The 20391-nt window shown below is 40.8% G+C and overlaps 2 protein-coding genes across 12 annotated transcripts in view; one reads left to right on the top strand and one right to left on the bottom strand.

The window, feature by feature from the left end:
• The window catches only part of LOC121295490 (plastin-3), a 513951-nt gene that overhangs the window by 168927 nt on the left and 324633 nt on the right, over positions 1–20391 (top strand). The gene's annotated exons all lie outside the window — the stretch shown is intronic.
• klhl13 (kelch-like family member 13) overlaps positions 8943–20391 on the bottom strand; it is a 172726-nt gene continuing 161277 nt past the window's right edge. For all 11 annotated transcript variants that reach the window (XM_041220160.1, XM_041220159.1, XM_041220166.1 and 8 more), the window contains 2 exons: positions 19542–19655; positions 8943–9865 (listed from right to left, as the gene is read on the bottom strand). In XM_041220160.1, coding sequence (XP_041076094.1) covers positions 9378–9865; positions 19542–19655 — 602 coding nt within the window. In that variant the 3' untranslated portion in view covers positions 8943–9377. The remainder of the gene's footprint in view (positions 9866–19541; positions 19656–20391) is intronic.

A 20391-nucleotide genomic window follows, 5' to 3' on the forward strand; every position in this document is an offset into this window, starting at 1 on the left:
GATGTAGATTTTTCTTCTGTTCACTCACTTTGCATTTAGTTAAGTGATAAATATAATCTATTAACATGTTTATTTTTGAAAGCATTCTTACTTTACAGCATTTTTTCACATCTGCCTAGAACTTTTGCACAGTACTGTATATTGCACAGGGCTGGCCAAAATCAGGCCTGATTGTTAACCAAAGTATTTAAACAACTGACCCTAACTATTCCTTTAATTGGGTTGAGTTAACTAGCAGAGCAATAACTTTTTCACACCTGAAGATTGCATGTTTGATTACCTTACACACCAAAGAAATGAAAAAAGCACCAAACGTTGGTGTCATTTTTTTTCTCTCAGACTCCCTCTATACACTACTACAACCCACAAAAAGATCTGACCAAATTCAATGTGAAAAATGTGCAAAAATGCAGAAAATCAGACAGGGGGCAAATACTTTTTTCACGGCACTGTAAAGTCAGCTAGAGTGTGAATCAATTTAGAAGATCACGGCTTGAAAAATGCTTGTATGATGCTTGACGCTAAATTACTACAGCTTTTCAGTTTCCTTTCAGTGAAAATCTATTGGGCCTCGGGATCGAAGCATTTTAATTGACATTGTGCTTGGTTCCGTACTACAGGGATTTCCAGGTTAGGGGTGGTTGATAAGCTTCAGTGTACTGTAGAACGCTAGGTTATTATCTAAAATTTAACCACATGACTCAGCCATGCCCGCACTGCGCGCACAGATCTTAGCGTCATTTTTCCTTCAGGTCTGCTGCAATCTTGGATGCAGCGACCTTGAAGGTTAATGGTTATATTTCTATTTCAGGGAACCAGGGTTATGATAATAACCTAACATTCCCTTTGAAGCATGAAATGTAACCATTACAGAATGGGTCAGTATACCCAAGCCAGCGCAAAGGCAAGATTTCTGCATGACCGGAGTGCTACAAGGCTAAGTCGAGGCCATTCAGAACCCCAGTAACAAGTAGCTATGCCTAAACTCACCTCTATGCCTGTGTTATAAGGGCTGGCTGAGAAGCCACCTGTAACACTCTAGTTCCAAAACCAGGGTTTTGAGGATCCATGACATTAAGTCTATAGAACCTAGTAAAGGGATGGGGAGTAGCCCACACCGCTGCATTGCAAATGTATTTGCCAGATGCACCCTGGAATAAAGTCCACAAAGTTGCCATGCCCCTGGTGAAATGGGCAGTGAACTTTTCTGGAGGGATCAAGTTGGCTTGCTCAGAGGCAGTCCTGACTGTGTCTGCTATCCATTTGGATAGCCTCTGCTTAGACATATCTTGACCATGGGACTTTGCCAACAAAACTTTTCATCCTGTCAACATAATATGCTAAGGCCTGCCCTGGACAAAGCATATGGAGCTGCTGCTCTCTGTCGGACTGGAAAGGAGGTGGATGGAAAGTCTCCAATTCCACAGACTGGTTGACGTGGAACGCTGAGATAGTTTGGTAAAAAGGCAGGATTGGTATGGAGCATAGCCTTTGTCCAGGCTTCTGCAAAAATTAAGCAGGCTTTCACAATTGAGGATGTCTCCATCTCACTCGCCCGTTAGCGGAAGTGATTGCAGGCAAGAAAGCCGGTGACAGTTCCGTGTGAGCGTCTGCCTGTACTGCAGACTGAACACAATGAACCAGTCATCCAGGTAAATGAGTACTCTGATGCCTCCGAGTCTCAATGAGGCCAAAATAGCCCCCATGCACCTCAAAAAAAAAAAGGGGGGGGGGGGAGCTAGTGAGGCCAAACGGCAAGATCCTGAATTCATACGTTGTTCCCTGAAAAGCGAACTGTAGGTTCTTAAGTGCGCCAATTTTTATAGGGATATGGAAACAGGCATCTTTGAAGTCCACCATGGTGAGCCAATCGCCTGGTCTCAATGGCTGCAACAGTTGTTGCATCGTCAATGTTTTTTTTTTAACCTCGGAAGAGGTTAGTTGCCTGAGGTCGAGGATTGGTCTGAGGCTACCACCCCGCTTGGGCATGGAGTAGAATTCGTCCTCCAACTGGAGGGGCTGTACCATATGAGTAGCCCATTCTTGCAGCAGAGCTGCTACCTCCTGAGACACCATAGCAGCATCCTGTGGGTGGGTGACTAATGCTGCTGTCACGCCCCAAAAGGGACCCTGCTTGAACTGCAGTGTGTAGCCAGTCTGAATGGTAGTAAGCACCAAGATGTCTGTGGTGCACTGATGCCAATACTCCAGATTGCTCCCTGAGATGGAGCCCTGGACCTGTGGCAGCTAACCCCTAGGGCCACTGCTCACCTTGTGGCTTGGTCTGAGGCTCTTACCTCTGGGCTGGGAGGCGGTCTTGCCACAGGCACAGCTGGCCGTGGTCGTCCCTGAGACTGCTGGCACAGGGATAAAAACCCAGGCATATGCAATAGCAAGCAATGTACAGTTACTGCCTCAGCTACTAAAGACAGCAACAAAGCTGCCAACAAGGCCTGCTTGGTACCAGACTGGAATGTAAACACTGGTAGGTAGCGGGACAGAACCAAACGGAATGGAGTAGACTTTGTCCCCATCAGGCACACGTGCCTGTGGGAAACTGCTGCCCAGAGCTTCTCTATTCCTGAGTGCGTGGCTCTCCCTTGGCATAGAGCCAAGGGATAAGGACGCAGTCACCTCTCTATGAGAGGGTGATGGAAAAGAATGCTGTACAGGTGAGGTATGCATAGCGCTCTGTAGAGCTGCAGGAGAAACATTTCTCCAAACATGCTTCGAGAATGAACACAAAACTTGCAGAAGCGGTTTATCAGTGCCTCCTTTGCATGCTGCTGCCTCAGGCAGGAAGAGCATCTGCTTGTTCACAGGCAGGCTGGCCTTGCATATGTCACAGAGATAAAACCCAGTCATTATGCAAATAGCAAGCAATGTACCGTAAGGATGAACAGTTGCTGCCTCAGCTTGCTAAAAATAGCAACTGGACTGTCAACAACGCCTGATTGGTACCAGATTGGGGATTGTAAAACCCTGGTCGGTAGCAGGTTGGAACCGGGACTGTACCGGAACGGTACAGGGTCGGTTTGGTACTGGTTCGGTGCCTCTAGCACAGAGTCAGTACGGTAGTGTACAGTACTGTTGCTGTCCTCAAGGAGACGTCTGCTCAAGCAGCAAACCCGCTGTGTAGTAATGCAACAGGACAGACGCTGTGTAGACCGGGGCATCTCCAAGACCGCAGTGGCCTCTTGATCAATGGCATAAGCTCTGCCATTACAGAGAGAGCTTAACCACATGGGATGCGCCATCTGACTCTACATCCTCAGATAGGAACGTCAGTTCCTAGAGACGCAGAGCACCTTGGAGGAATGCGCGCCAAAACTCCCAGAAAAGTGGGATGATAAAGCCAGCAACTGGGCTGTCAACAAGGCCTGCTTGGTACCAAGCATGTGTCACAGGGATAAACTCAGGCATTATGCAAATAGCAAGCAATATACAGTAAGAATGTACAGTTGCTGTTTGGTACCGATTTGGTGCCTGTAGCACCATAGGTACATTATTGTGCAATGGGGCTCACAACTCCCCTATGCACCCAGCCACCCTGCAGCAACGCCGCTGTGTAACAGGTCAGAAGCTGCAGCTTCTGTGTACAGTACTTACTGTAACAGGGCTGGTACAGTATACAGTATTTACTGTAACAAAAACCCAGATCTCAGACAACACAAGCAGCAACGCCGCTATACAGTATGTTACAGGCAAAGGTACTGTAAAGAGATAAAAACAGCGCAAATCAATACTCAAACCGGGTCCGCTGGTACTGATCATTGTTTGTATAACAATACCGACTTTGAACAAAGTTTGAATGGAGATGAACTGAACAGACAGTAAAATGAATCGAGATGAACCGATCGGTTCAGCAGTCGCACAGTGCCTGAGCACTACTGCTTTACTGTACAGTACAGTACCTTTGCACGGTATGGTTCAGTGGTGGTACCTTCGGTACTGTCCGGTTTGGTGGTACACCCGGTACGGTGCGGCTCGGGTAACGCTCTTGGCTAACCAGCAGTTCGAAAACTGAGGAAAGCCTTCTGTTAGAGCCCCAACAGTCTTCACAATAATTCTGCAAGCAGAACTAATGTGGCAATGAGACACTGTGGAGAAGGCTGCAAGCAGCTTAGCCCGAAGCATGTCTCGTGAAACGTAGGACTGCTGACCCAGCAGCTGCACTCGTATTTCTGTGAAAAAAAACTGAATACACACAGAAAAACAAATTCTCACACAACAACAATTCGATTACTGTTAATTGAATAATATTTTCATAAACAAAACACAACATTTTATTTTTAAACTTTAAACAAAGCTAGCAGCCTGAAATAACACACAAGAAGCCGACATAAGGTTGTTCGATCCCGAGTCGCCAGCTTTCAAGGGGCACAAGGCCGCTGTGGGGCTGAGGAAAATCACGGCTGAGTGCACAACACGTGTAAGTAGTAATTACTATAAGCACGTAACTATAAATCGGTTTAACAGTGTAATTACACGAGCGAGAAAGCAGACATAAGTAATGACACATCTGTTCATAGATCTCTCCTGCTTTCAGGTTGGATGAAAGGAAAAACAATGACGATGTTTGTGTTGGTCTTTTATGCCCACGACTGCATCACAGGCACTATGTGCATCTTTGACATATCTTATTCAGGTTTCAAGGGTCTTTAGATTAAATACCCCCATTAGGTAATGGTTACATTTCGTACTTGATAGGGAACATATTGGTTCTGACAATCTCCCAGTGGCAAAGTGGTTTGCAGTGTACAGGTATAGAGGTGATGAAGTGTTCAAAAGAATGACAAATAATGATGGAAATGATGGTTTTCCAATTGTAATCCAAAGTCACAAATAATAACACTATGTAACACAATTTTTGTTCCTGGGTAGTAAGTGTTATTTCCTAATTGCTTATGCCTCAAAAATATAGAAAATGGCTATTATTCCCCACAAACTTTGTTTTTGTGACCAGGACAGTGATATTTCAAAATATCACTATTTCCAATGGGGAAACGGGCAAATGTGTGTCTTTTCGTTCACATAAAGTCAGAAAAAAAACAACATATGAATCCAAATTAACATGTATTTATACTAAAGTAATACAAAAATGACTACAAAAGATTTAGAAGTGAGTAGTTTTTCGAGATTTACGATTATACTGTAAATACAGTATAATCGTAAATCTCGAAAAACTACTCACTTCTAAATCTTTTGTAGTCATCACCTAAAAATTGTTACACGGTGTAATAACTGGCAATACACATGTGTATTGCGTAATTAAATCCACAGGGTTCAATCTCGAAACAATAAACGCAGTTTTAAAGTTTTTACAGATTGAGTGCTAAAGTGCAAGTGGTGAAATACAATTTATTTATTCGTGTACAGTTGTGCAGTGTTGTCCAGCTTTGGTGCTGGCCTTAAGCGACAGCTACGGATCGTGGTAGCCATCTAACAAGAACAAACAAGTATTATTAGACACCACAAACAAACAAAACATTAAATGTTAGTTTACAGTTTTTCCTTTCGCGGTACGCCCTTAACCATAAGAAAAGGAACAGATAACCTAGCCATGTCCTCTTTTGTACTGTCAGTCATACCCCCTTGGTTAGCGAGTACAACCGTTTCTCTTCCAATCTATGGTTGCCACATCACTTCCCTTCTGGGACGATGACTTGGTGTCCACTCCCTTTCTAGATGGCCGACTTCCACCTTTCCCTGAATTAATTGTCTGACCATCCAGTCCAGGGAACTCTGTTCCCTTTACGCCGCGCTCTCACAGGTCAGGTGGGAGATTTATAACCAAGATTAATTCTGTCTCTGTCACACTACCCCGCTGAAATGAAAAACAAAGAAGAAATGTACATTCAAGTGTTTTAAATGTACATTAAGGAAATTGTGTTTAAAAGTTACTTGCTCTTAAGTCATTTTGCTTTTTTGATTTTGGTTCAAGTTGCTAATATGGTGTGAATTTAATTGGAAGAGAACAATTCATAGTCCTGTATCACAGTGGTACAGTTTAACGAAAGATCTACACCTACAGCTCTCTCGGGTACAATAACAATGACCAGCATTCATATTAATACCTTTGAGAAGTAACTACTGCAGCTCCCCTCTTCCTCCTATTGGCAGTTACAGGATGTTCAAAATAGATATGTGCCAGGAAGCAGCTGTACACTTTTTTGCAACTGAATGACTCAATCCCTAGACTTGTATGGATATGCACTATACATCATTCCCTCCAATGCCTGATCAGCATTATCTTCACACATCTAAATTGCTAGTTCACAAGACTGCTTGCAAACATTATCTTCACACATCTAAGATTGCTAGTTCACAAGACCGCTTAAAGGGGCAGGTGGTTTCACAGCAATAAGAACCAGATTAAGGGAATGTGGCAGGCTGTATAAGTGCTGTTAAAAGTTTTATTGAGCAAGAAGAGACAGAGAACATAGTTCAGGTTTGCAGAGATGGAGAAGCAGTGGCTCTTATGCTGAAGTTGCAATTTGTTCTAAATAACCTTATTAAACGAGACTGTACAAGAGAACTCAGGCATTAATGAACAGCCTGCTCAGTTGAGGGAAGAGTTCAAGGGAAATGAATGCAAAGCAGGATTCTGCCTATATTTTAACAGTCTTCAGTACAAACACACACACACACACATATATATATATATATATATATATATATATATATATATATATATATATATATATATATATATATATATATATATATATTGTGTGTTATTATACATTCAAACTGAAGTTTGTTATGCACAATAACTCATATACAAGCCACAGCGTCACATGGAAATAAATAAATAATAAAAGCTATCATTTTGTATGCTTGCCCGAATTCTTGCTCTATACAAGGCTCCTGGTGCTTGCTAAGCTAGTGCAGAGGAGCCCCAGACACTCAGTGCCCTTTGAGCTCCAGGGACAATACAGATACGCTGTGCTTTCACTTGTACAGCATCTGTTATGCTTGAAATTACAGATCCACATTTCCACAGGACCCTGGTAATGACTAACAGATTTCCCACCATATGCTACAGTGAGGATGTTTAATATAGTAACACAATGTCAGTCTGTCTTCCCTAGAGTCCCTGGGAACTTTGAAATGACCCCCTGCCCTTACATTAAAATGTATTTAATTCCCAAAGCAGGAATGACATGGGCCTCAACGAGCTGTGACTGATGTCCTGCTGTACTGTACCACATTCAAATAAAGTATATGACCTTGAACGCAGTGCCCTTTAGAAACCACCACGAATTATTTATCTTTGGCAGAGGACCCAAATAACTATAGCAAAACCATAAAAAATATATATGTTAAAACACTAAGACATATGTACTGTAATTGGATTTACAGCAACAGGTAACATGAAATAAATAAGAATTACATATCTAGAGATTGTATAAAAATGATCTGTTTAGACTTAACTAAAATGTTTTGAAAACTGTAAATTGCAAAACAACTTTGAGAATAAGTAGGCTATCCCCACTGCAGTCTCTTGTCTCTGCTATTAGACAGAAACTATCGCTGACAGGTTCCTCCCAATTTAGTATAATCAGCTGAATTAAAATAAACTCACTAAAACATTATCACAGTAGCTTGTTATGCAGCATTATAATACAATCTTAATAACATAGCTGACATTTAAATCTAAATAACAATTATGAGTCACTAAAAATGAAGAAATTAGCCTAGAGTAATTATTGCTGCTAACCCTGTGTATCTTTACCTACTGTAATTGCATGTCTTTACCATACCTCGCAGTGTAGGTGTCTGGCAAGTTGTATTATGTTCTTGTTCTAGCTATGACGAAGGATACAATTTTGGCACAGTGATTTTTAGTACATTTCACGGGTGATTTGCAGGGGAAAAAAAAAAAAAAAAGAATCAATCCTCGGAAAGGTCATGGAAAGGCCACCAAATAATGTAGCTTTAGCTACATCCACATACACAAGAGCTTTTAAATAGCACACCAAGACCAGTAATATAAAGACTACTGCTCTTGATTGTTAAATGTTACTTTAGAGTACAAAACTTAAGGGTCCTTTCACACCAACGTAACATACTTTTTTTTTTTTTTAGAATACTGCATGATACAGGCTTTCACACCAGCCGTGCAGCGAAACAGAAATAAACTGTGTCCATTTTGTGTGTCCAGCGTAAATGTACATATATATACAAAATCAGCATGTCAAATAATTGTTTTTATTACCGTGTTCAAAATGAAATATATATATATATATATATATATATATATATATATATATATATACACACACACACACATTGTGTTACAACATGGAATCAAAATGGATTTAATTAGGAGTTTTTGCCGTACAGCCTGGTGCCTCATGTGCAGAGTTGAACGAGGGACCAGGTTGCACCCTGACCACGGCATACAGTGTGGTGCTTCATGTGGCATAGTCGTAACCATCAGGTTGCTTGTACTGCAATGTGGTGAAGGCCAGCCTGTGCCGCTCACATCCAAGATTCTGCAAAATTGCAAAATGAATGAAAATAAGCTACACATTCTGCATTACATCAAGCTATACATCTATGTATTATATACATAATACATAGATGTGTGATTTGAATGAGTGGCAAGCAGTTGATGGCTCTGGATACCCGACAAAAGGGATTTCCCTACTTGCACAATTCCAGTCTCGGACCTGTCTTAGAGGAACCACTTCATAGCTATGTGTCTCCCCATGCCTGTACTTGCCTACATTGTAGTGCAGCAGCTAGACACAAAGGGATTTCCAACTAGGCATCAGGTGCCAAGGAGGTGGGTTTTCTTTTTGTCTGGCCTGGAGTTTAATGAGCCACTCAGAAGTGCAAGTAATTTCTAATCTTGTAGCCAATCCGCTGTGCCACCCTACCAGAAAAATCTGAAATTTCATTCATTCATTCATAAATCTGCAAAACAATTTCCCTTTCTTTATATTTTTTTATTAAATATAGAAAACACCATTTTGTTAATGGTTAAAAGCATTGGCAGAAATATGATGAGGGGTAAAGTTTGTTACAGCGTTTCATCCCTAAACAGGGCAACCACCTACTTCAATTAGATAGAAAAGACAATAGCAGAACCCACAATATCAAACCCCACCCAAGCAAACCTCATGGACCTTGCTTCACTAAACTTAAACATAACATACAAAAGTTGAATTACCGCTTCGGTCTTCTATGGCATTAGTTACATTTTTCTTTTGCCAAAACTCAATATGCAACATTAAAATATACATAAGTTGCAAATCAGAATATGTTTTTTAACAAATTGCCAAAGAGGTTTACAGGTATAGTCTATTAAAATGCAAAATGCAGTAATGCAGTGCAAACAGTGTGTTCAAGGTCCAAGTCAATGGCAATTAGGGTGCAGAGAGGGGAGACTCTCTGGAAGGTGATCCTGTATCGTCCTCTGGTGGAAAGACAGTGAGGGTGCAGGCTCGGATGCCCCCTAGTGATTCGGGGAGGTCAAACACTTTATGCCACTCGTCCGTCTCAGGATCATATTTTTGTACTATTTCCACCATACAGCGGTTGTTCCAAGAATAGCCGCCCACAACATAGATTTTGTTTTCAAACACGGCCACGCCAACGTCACTTTGCCCACGCAGCATGGCTGCAATGGGAGTCCACTGGTCTAGGGAGGGGGAGTAATATTCACAACTCAGAACATCGTCGTAATCGCTGGTTCCTCTAAAGTGATTTCCACCAATGACGTAAAGCCTATCTCCGACAGTGCACATACAGTGGAGACCTCTGACCGTGGTCATAGGGGCTTTTTGAGTCCATTTGTCTGTATCGGGGTCAAAGCACATGAGTTCTTTCTGGAAAGTGTCGTGAGTGATTCCTCCTAAAAGAAAGAAAGATCAATTAGTAACACTGAATTCCTCACACAACAAATCTATTTCATTTGGAAACTCAAAAGAGGCAATCTGTACACTATCCCAACCTGCACTGTTGCGTACCAATGAGCAGACCGTGTTCAGTGGTTTGCGTCTTCTAAATAGCTTGTAAAGATTTGGGAAATACAAGCTACGAGTAAACAATAGGACAACTAAAGCAGTAAACATACACATGTAAACACATTCAAATGCCTTAATAAGAGCCCAACATCAAGCCCAGTAACACATAAAGAGTCCAGGGGGGCTCAATTCTACTTCTGGATTCATGTATTCATTGTATGTCCTGCAATCTCAAGCACTGTAGCGTCAGAAGAGGGATCATCATATCATTCTGTGCATGAAAGTAACAGAATCGGAATATACGGGGGGGGTCTTAAACCATTCTCTGTGTCTTCTTAGTTTCTGGTCTCCAACTCCCCCACTGACAAAGAATGCTTTTAAAAAGAGTCGTAAACTAAATACTGGACACATGGGTTATCTTCACGATCGCTGAATGATCCATTCGGCGCCACAAGCCAAACAATTCTAGGTGTCTTCACACTAGACAGGAACCAGTCCTTGTCGTAAATCCAGCCAATAAGGGGCCACATCAGTACAAGAACAACCAATGAAAAACCCCTCATGTGGACTCAGGCACTGCCCAAAATCTAGACTAGCCAATCACAGGGTTGAAGAGAGAATCACAAAACCCGCTGACTTTCGAAGTGGAGCTTCTGCTGTGAGCTGCGAGCTTCTGCTGTGTGAGAGAGCTTCTGCTGCGTGCTGCTGCGCCCAGACATGCATGCTGACTGCAAAGAAGGTGTGCACAAGTAGTGTCCTCCTGCTAGAGTTGTCCTGAAGTTCGGAGGGACGAAATGGATGCTATACTGCTCTGAACAAAGTTGCAGAGTTATGGGAGCATACATGCTCGAATTCACAGAAGGCAAGGATGAACTAATGTTCTGAATAATGGCTAGAATCATCTTCTGAGGAAGGGCCTTGCCGTCTGTCCTACGAGACACTAGATCAGTAAACGGGACACTGCATTAATCGGAAAGCGGGTCTTTGTTTCCACGTACAGTCGTACAGAAGAATTGCCACAAGAACACTTTTATAAACTATTTAAACTTTTCAATTGCAACTCACTGGTTGAACTGAGTTACGTCTGATCAACGGAACTATTTCCAGTGGGAAAACTGCCAACAACAAAGATAATGTTGCAAGCCTTGGAGATCAACAAGCTGATCTTCATTTGAAAAGAACTACTTGTATTGCGAGCCTACGCAATACAATGTGTACTGCAAAGTACCGTCTACATAGGAACTGCAGATCCGGAGAGCTGCAGTATTCATCAACACAGATTGACGTCTGTATATGGAAATCGATAAGTATTCAACATGTCTAACATTAAGTACTTTATGACTTTAGAAAGTAACTGAAGCAAATGCTATCAAGTGGATAAACTGTTCTAGGAATAGAATATAACGTCCTGTTTTAGAGTGTGTAAGAAATGTATTTTGTTTGTTTGAAATGTGCACCTAAAAAGGAGTTGCCTCGTAAATGCAGAGAATTTCATCATTGCCCCATTTCTGAGTTAATTTGAATATATAATCAACTGAGGTTGATAACATATTATTAGTTAGGTACATCACGTCTAAATTAACATGGTAAAACGAATTTGCTAAATTAGGTACTGGACTGTTGGATTCCGTTTTGAATGGGAAGTTGAATTAATTCTCGTGCATATTGACATGATCAATTACAACAAGAAACGGGTATTGAAAATACTAATGCAAAGTAGACACTTTGTGTGATAAGACATATTAAATATTAGTATATTAATCATGTATGCTAATGATGTTATGGTCGTTGTAATCGTTTTTGACTATGGAATCTATGAACTGCATATTACTATTCACGCATCTCTCTAACCAATAGCCTTTCCTTTCTGTAATATTAGATTAGTTGTGCACCCCTTTTTGTTTTATATTTCTGACACATTGTGTGGATGTCAATTGTTGACAAGGGAATCCGAGTTTTACATAATATCACCGAACTATTATGGTATGTCTCAGTTACTAACATTTGGCCGTTCTTAAACAGTGCGCCTAGAGACTAATTTATATATAAATAAATTATATACCAAAGTCACTACAGAATGCTCAGAGTTCTCTCAACAAGAGGCATGGCTGACAGCCTGGCTTGCTTCATTAATGCATATTGAATACCAAGCTTGTTCATTTTCTATAAACTCAACTTACTTTATAGGTCATGTCTGATAAATTAATTTTATGGCCGCAGTCTCAGTACTGTCAGGGTGTTACAGAAATTGAACTGATATGATATTCAAGCAAATCTTACACAGTTTAATTATTGAACTACTTGAAAAAAGCTGCTAACTAATACAATATACTGTATGCAGTGTGTGAACAATTATATTATGTTATTCTCTCTCTCTCTCTCTCATATATATATATATATATATATATATATATATATATATTATATATATATATATATATATATATATATATATATATATATATATATATATATATATATATATATTAAATATATTCACACACAACACAGAATCCATATTTACCAATGGATTGAAATACTGCAGTCGTTGTTCCCCGTGATCAGAAGTCTAACAATAATGTATATCCTAAAGCTCACTATTTTAATAATGAACTGCAATGAGCCGTATCTACTGTAATAGATTAACAGTATTAACATCTATGTAGAGATGATTATGACCCAGTCCTATTGGTTTATGCAGTACCATTTAAAATAGCAATATACAGTACAGCCCAAGTGGCTTAGCAAACAATCAAACACCATATCCTACATACTGCGCCTGTCCAACCACTCTCTCCATTACGAACCACCATCCCCTCCCTAGGGTACAGAGTTCACTGTGTGCTCCCTATACAACTCAATTGTGCAACACTGCTATTCTGGTACAAGGCAGCTAGTTTAGTATTCAATAAATTTACTGTGTATTGATCTCATACTGTATCTGTATGCTGAAGTACGTTTGATTGAGATTGCTACACAGTGAGGAGGATGATTGTGCAATGCCAGCGATGGACAATAAACAGGAGATTTCAGAGAGCTTGTTCATATCAAAGACTGGACACTATATTCTCCCTTGCACTGTTCTAGGTGCAGCACTACTGCCACAGTGTAGACATCTACAGCCTAAAGAAAGGTTTTGGGAAAAAAAAAAAAAAAAAAAACAGTAAGATCACAAAGATCGATCATTCTTTGGGGAAACCACTGAATGAGAAATGATACATTTCAAGTTCTGACATAACTGAGTGAGGAATCCTTAAGACAACAAAAAAAAAAACGTATTAAGAAATCATGACAACACAGTACAATTGCATGCTGTTAGGAAGTACAGTTAGGGTGACCAGATAGAAAGAATGAAAAAACGGGACACTTTCAGTTGGTGCAGGAAGGAAAGAAACCTTGTTTAAATGAACTACTGCACAACGCAAGTCACACAAACTACGTATCTTTCTTCTGTAGATAGGCTTTTTTTTTTAATCCTTTGCATTCTTGTATGATTTTTTTTTTTTAAAACTCCAAAGCAGTTAAATTTTTTGTATTCCAGTATTCCTGTGTAGGTTGTACCCAAGTTAAATCTGCACTACAGCTACAAGCACAGCTACCTCAATTCAAACAACCGGCTGTTTACTTTTTAAACTCAGTTAGAATTTTAGACCCGAATGGCACGTTTTCTTGTTTTGACTCGGTACTGATAACGAGGCAGTCTTCCCAGCGACAGCGAGTGGAAGCGACAGCGAGTGGGAGAAGTACAGGCGTGGAAAAGTACAGAGCAGTTTCGAAGCAGAAAGGAGAAATTGCATCTTGAATTGCTTTAATCAGAAAACAGAGGACATTGGGGAAACACAGCCGCGTGTGTTTTTCTGATAACAAACAAGCTGAAACTCGGAGCAGCTGATTCAAATTCAGCGCCGTTTTGAGACACGGGCGAGGGGAGGAGCCGACAGCACAGCAGAACAACGCAGTTAAACGAGGCAGTCTTCCCAGCGACAGCGAGTGGAAGCGACAGCAAGTGGGAGAAGTACAGGCGTGGAAAAGTACAGAGCAGTTTCGAAGCAGAAAGGAGAAATTGCATCTTGAATTGCTTTAATCAGAAAACAGAGGACATTGGGGAAACACAGCCGCGTGTGTTTTTCTGATAACAAACAAGCTGAAACTCGGAGCAGCTGATTCAAATTCAGCGCCGTTTTGAGACACGGGCGAGGGGAGGAGCCAACAGCACAGCAGAACAACGCAGTTAAACGAGGCAGTCTTCCCAGCGACAGCGAGTGGAAGCGACAGCGAGTGGGAGAAGTACAGGCGTGGAAAAGTACAGAGCAGTTTAGAAGCAGTTTGAAAGCAGGTTGACAGCTGCAGAAGAAACTAAACTTCAAAAAAAAAAAAAAAACCCTCAACATGGTCTTCAAGCCAGTAATCTGTGACACCTGCTTGATGTGGGAAATCCGAGAAAACCCAGCGGAGCTAAACCAAGTGTGCGTAAAGTGCCGCGCGATCCAGGATTTGCATAAACTAGTAAGCATGCTAGAAATGGAGCTGGAAGAAGTGAGACAGCAACAAGATCTTGAGGAACTGGCACACCCACAATTCATGGAAGTCTGCATCACCCCTAACAGACTGAAAGCCACCAGGGAGATAGAAGGTCAGAACAGCTGGGTTCAGGTAGGCAGAAGCAGGGAAAAAAAGAAACTTCGTCAAACACAACCACCAGAAATCAAAACAACCAACAGATTTGAGTCACTTCAGAATTTTGATGAGCAGAACCAACAACAAGAGAATGAAAGGAACAACATCCAGGACCCCATTGACAGTGGTGACCAGACAGCAAAAAGAAGGGAGGTCATGATTGTTGGGGACTCCATATTGAGAAACACAGCAAGTTCAATTCGCAGTTTGGACCCCCTTACTACAACAGTGTGCTGCCTTCCGGGAGCCTCGGTCAAGCACATCACTGAAAACGTGGACAGGCTCCTAGAACGAACAGGAGACGACCCGGTAGTAGTCGTCCACATCGGTACAAACAACATTGGAAGAGACAGACCAAAATCCCTGCAAAACAAATTCAGAGAGCTAGGAAGGAAATTAAAAGAGAAAACCAAAACTGTGGTATTTTCTGGTATACTACCCGCACCTTGCAAAGGACCATATGGACAGCTGGAAATAATAAATCAAAACCAATGGTTGAAGACGTGGTGCACACGGGAAGGCTTCACCTATCTTGATCATTGGACCACATTCTACAACGAGGACTATCTGTATAGACGGGATGGACTGCATTTAAATAACAAGGGAACTAGTCTACTTGGAGAAAAGATCCTCGAGCAGGTTCGGAAGCATTTAAACTAGAAAGGAAGGGGGGAGAAATCAACAAAAAAACAGAAGGGAGACCGCATCAAAACAAGAACAACAACTCAGGTAAGACAACCATTAAATGTGTTTATCTAAATGCTAGAAGTATCAGAAACAAAATTCTAGAACTTGAAGCTACTGCACTAACAGGTAACTATGATGTGATAGGTGTTACAGAAACGTGGTTATCTGAGAGTGATGGGGACGAATATAATATTTGTGGGTATACACTGTATAGGAAAGACAGGCAGGACAGAAGAGGAGGAGGGGTAGCGCTATACATAAGAAACAGTCTTGAAGCCCAGGTGTTAAACCTGGACAAAGAAAATAAAACCGAATCAATATGGGTCAGAATAACAGACAAAAATTCAAAAGGCATAATAATAGGAGCATGCTATAGACCGCCAGATTCAGACGGTGAGCAAAATAATCTGTTATACAATGACATTAGAAATGTGTGTAGCAAAGGAGAAGCCATACTAATGGGGGATTTCAACTTCCCCCAAATAAAATGGGAAAACCCGGTGGGTAGCGCGAAGGATGAAATAGAAATGGTGGAAATGACAAATGACTGCTTCCTAACACAATTTGTGAAGGCACCGACTAGAGGGGAGGCATGCCTTGATTTAGTCTTTTCAAATAACGAAGATAGAATAACTAAAACAGAGGTCAGAGAACCACTGGCAAACTCAGACCACAACATGGTCTCATTTGAAGTGTTTTTTAAAACCCCAAAAGTAAAGACTAAAGCTAAGGTTTACAATTTTAGAAAAGCAAACTATGAAGGTATGAAACAGAGACTAACAGAAGTAGATTGGAGTAAAATAGAGAAAACACCCACAGAAGAAGGATGGTTGTTCTTCAAAAATGTAGTACTAGAGGCGCAAAACAATTATATCCCTAAAGTAGACAAATCTAAATGTAAAACTAAATTGCCAAAATGGTTTAATAGATCAATTAAAAAAAAATATTCAGCGAAAAAAGGCACTTTACAGAGCATTAAAAAAGGACCAAAAAGAAAGTACACAGAAAGAGTACACAGAACTGCAAATGCAAGTCAAAAAGGAAGTTAGAAAGGCCAAGAGAGAAATAGAAATGAACATTGCTAAGGGAGCTAAAACCAATTCCAAAATGTTTTTCCAATATTACAACAGCAAGAGAACATTCAAAGAGGAGATTAAATGTTTAAGAGATACAAATGGCAAAATCGTAGAGGAAGAAAAAAAAATAGCAAATATATTAAATGATTACTTTTCACAAGTTTTTACAAAGGAAGATACTGACAACATGCCCCACATGTCATCCAGTTCCTATCCAGTTTTAAATAACTTTAGCATAACTGAGGCAGAAGTGTTAAAGGGACTAGGAGCTCTTAAAATAAACAAATCCCCTGGGCCGGATGAGATCCTCCCAGTAGTACTCAAAGAAATGAAAGAAGTAATTTACAAACCGCTAACCAAGATCATGCAGCAGTCTCTTGACACAGGGGTGGTACCGACAGACTGGAAAATTGCAAACGTAATACCGATCCACAAAAAGGGAAACAAAACTGAACCAGGTAACTACAGACCAGTAAGCCTGACTTCTATTATATGCAAACTTATGGAAACTATAATAAGAGCCAAAATGGAAAATTACCTATATGGTAACAGAGTACTGGGAGACAGTCAACATGGTTTTAGGAAAGGGAGATCGTGCCTAACTAACTTGCTTGATTTTTTTGAGGATGCAACATCGATAATGGATAATTGCAAAGCATATGACATGGTTTATTTAGATTTCCAGAAAGCTTTTGACAAAGTCCCGCACAAAAGATTAATTCTCAAACTGAACGCAGTTGGGATTCAAGGAAACACATGTACATGGATTAGGGAGTGGTTAACATGTAGAAAACAGAAAGTACTGATTAGAGGAAAAACCTCAGAATGGAGTGTGGTAACCAGCGGTGTACCACAGGGATCAGTATTAGGTCCTCTGCTATTCCTAATCTACATTAATGATTTAGATTCTGGTATAGTAAGCAAACTTGTTAAATTTGCAGACGACACAAAAGTAGGAGGAGTGGCAAACACTGTTGCAGCAGCAAAGGTCATTCAAAATGATCTAGACAAGATTCAGAACTGGGCAGACACATGGCAAATGACATTTAATAGAGAAAAGTGTAAGGTACTGCACGCAGGAAATAAAAATGTACATTATAAATATCATATGGGAGATATTGAAATTGGAGAAGGAATCTATGAAAAAGACCTAGGAGTTTTTGTTGACTCAGAAATGTCTTCATCTAGACAATGTGGGGAAGCTATAAAAAAGGCTAACAAGATGCTCGGATACATTGTGAAAAGTGTTGAATTTAAATCAAGGGAAGTAATGTTAAAACTGTACAATGCACTTGTAAGACCTCATCTTGAATATTGTGTTCAGTTCTGGTCACCTCGCTATAAAAAAGATATTGCTGCTCTAGAAAGAGTGCAAAGAAGAGCGACCAGAATTATTCCGGGCTTAAAAGGCATGTCATATGCAGACAGGCTAAAAGAATTGAATCTGTTCAGTCTTGAACAAAGAAGACTACGTGGCGACCTAATTCAAGCATTCAAAATTCTAAAAGGTATTGACAGTGTCGACCCAAGGGACTTTTTCAGCCTGAAAAAAGAAACAAGGACCAGGGGTCACAAATGGAGTTTAGAAAAAGGGGCATTCAGAACAGAAAATAGGAGACACTTTTTTACACAGAGAATTGTGAGGGTCTGGAATCAACTCCCCAGTAATGTTGTTGAAGCTGACACCCTGGGATCCTTCAAGAAGCTGCTTGATGAGATTTTGGGATCAATAAGCTACTAACAACCAAACGAGCAAGATGGGCCGAATGGCCTCCTCTCGTTTGTAAACTTTCTTATGTTCTTATGTTCTTATGTTCTTAAATAAATTCCTGAATGGGAGAAATAACACGACAATGAACATACTGCATATATGGACTTTATTAAAGAATGTCCAGATACCTTTGGGTAACTGAGTTTCTAATTGATTTCCACATCTGTATAACTTGGCAAAGCTTTGCCGTACCCTTCCAACTAATTCAGTGGATGCAGACGTGCAGTCTCAATGTATGGGTAAATCCACACCAGACAGAAAATGTCGGCAGCAGCTTTTAACAAATGACAGCACTCTGTTTTAGTAAGGAGGCAAGTACCTTATTTTTTGGGCTTTTAGAGTGCTATGAAATATTAACTATGTATACTTCATGTTTAAACAGGTCAGCGAAATGTCTGTGAAATCCTAGTTATAACCCTAATCCTAACTGCATGACTTGGCCATGCACACAACATTGTTTTTGCCAATGACATAACTGCAGAACTCCTTGCAGCTCATGGCAAAATCTTCAATTCAGTAATAATAATAATAATAATAATAATAATAATAATAATAATAATAATATTCCCCACTGTGTTCGGTACCCTGCGGTCTTTTTTGCCTTTTAGTGACTGGCTTGTCAACAACACCAGTCATCATGACACTTTGCCAGTAAAACCAGATGCACCTTGTGAAACACATGACGCATTCCTCATGGTATGACTGCAAGTTAACATGATTGGATAGCGGTATAAATACAGTGAAAACAACACACTCAAACAACACGACCTAAACCAGTAGTCTCGCTGTGCAACAGCGCATTCAATACAGCAGCTACATATACAAAATTTCCTAACAAGAAAATTAAAAAAATCACATTTTACGCCTGGGTTTCAACGTTTACTCAAAAAATCGGAACAAATGGCGTCTTGACAGTACCTCAATCGGGACGCGGGACAAAGCCCCTAATATCGGTACGATCCCAATTTTATCGGGACGTCTGGTCACCCTAAGTATGGTTGACCCTGTGTGTGATGTAAGAAGGCTACAGTAAGCACCAAGTATTTTGTCCAAAATGCTAAACAAGAGCAAATCACATCAGGTCTTCAGTTTTGCATGCTTACATCCACTGGTTGTCCATGACTCACTGTACAGAAAGGCACAGTAATGTGAACCTAAAAGTTTACAACAGCCCTCTTACACAAGAACTACGCTCCAATGGTTTAAATTAAGTGAGCAGAAAGTCCTTATAATAGTCCATCATAACGCACAGAATTATCCAAAAATACATTTGTTTTAGGTGTACTCTCTTGTTTGTTTGAAACCCTTAAATAAAACCTGGGATATGAAAAGTAAATGAATTCACATACGTACCTGAAATATACATAAACCCACCATAGACCGTCCCAGCATGTCCGTAGTGAGGTTCGTTCATTTTTGCAACATACGTCCATTCATTTGTTCTTGGGTTGTAGCATTCGACTGTGGCTGTTTAAACAAGAAATAACAGTGTGAACAGCAGGGCAGGGCAGGGAGCAGAATACGTCAGGGGGCAGAGTAGGGCAGGGCAGGGCAGGGCAGTGTAGGGAGCATAACAGGGCAGGGTACGGAGCAGAGCAGGCAGCAGAGCAGGACATGGTAGGGAGCAGAGCAGGGTAGGGAGCAGGGCAAGACAAGGTTGGAAGCAGGTCAGGGCAGGGTTGGAAGCAGGTCAGGGCAGGGTAGAGAGCAGGGCACAGCAGAGCCCGGCAGGGAGCAGAGTAGGGCAGTCTGCAGAGTAGAGTAGGGCAGAGTAGGGCAGGGCAGGGCAGGGCAGGGCAGGGCGCAGAGTTGGGCATGTTGGTGTTTAGGGACTGTCCACACACAACACTACCAGCGTGGTACACAGTACATGCAACATTGGCAACATGGTGAGATGTTATCAGTGATTACGAATATTATGCAATTACTAAAGATAAATGAATGAACTGACAGATATATACATTGTTTACAGCTCTGCCCGAGTTATACAGCAATATAGAGCACTACAACTGGGGTGTCTAGAGATGGGCAGATGCCATATCCTGTGTTAACTTTCCAGAGATTAGCTAAATTTTCTCATGAAGCACAGGTAGACGAGCAAAACAGAACACAAATTCACAGATTACAATTCTCACACTGGTTTATAAATAATAAAATTATGTAATGTACAAACCTGCAACAAGGGATTCATCAAACAAACTTA

Source organism: Polyodon spathula, chromosome 20 (assembly GCF_017654505.1).
Source record: "Polyodon spathula isolate WHYD16114869_AA chromosome 20, ASM1765450v1, whole genome shotgun sequence".
Taxonomy (NCBI): Eukaryota; Metazoa; Chordata; class Actinopteri; order Acipenseriformes; family Polyodontidae; genus Polyodon; species Polyodon spathula.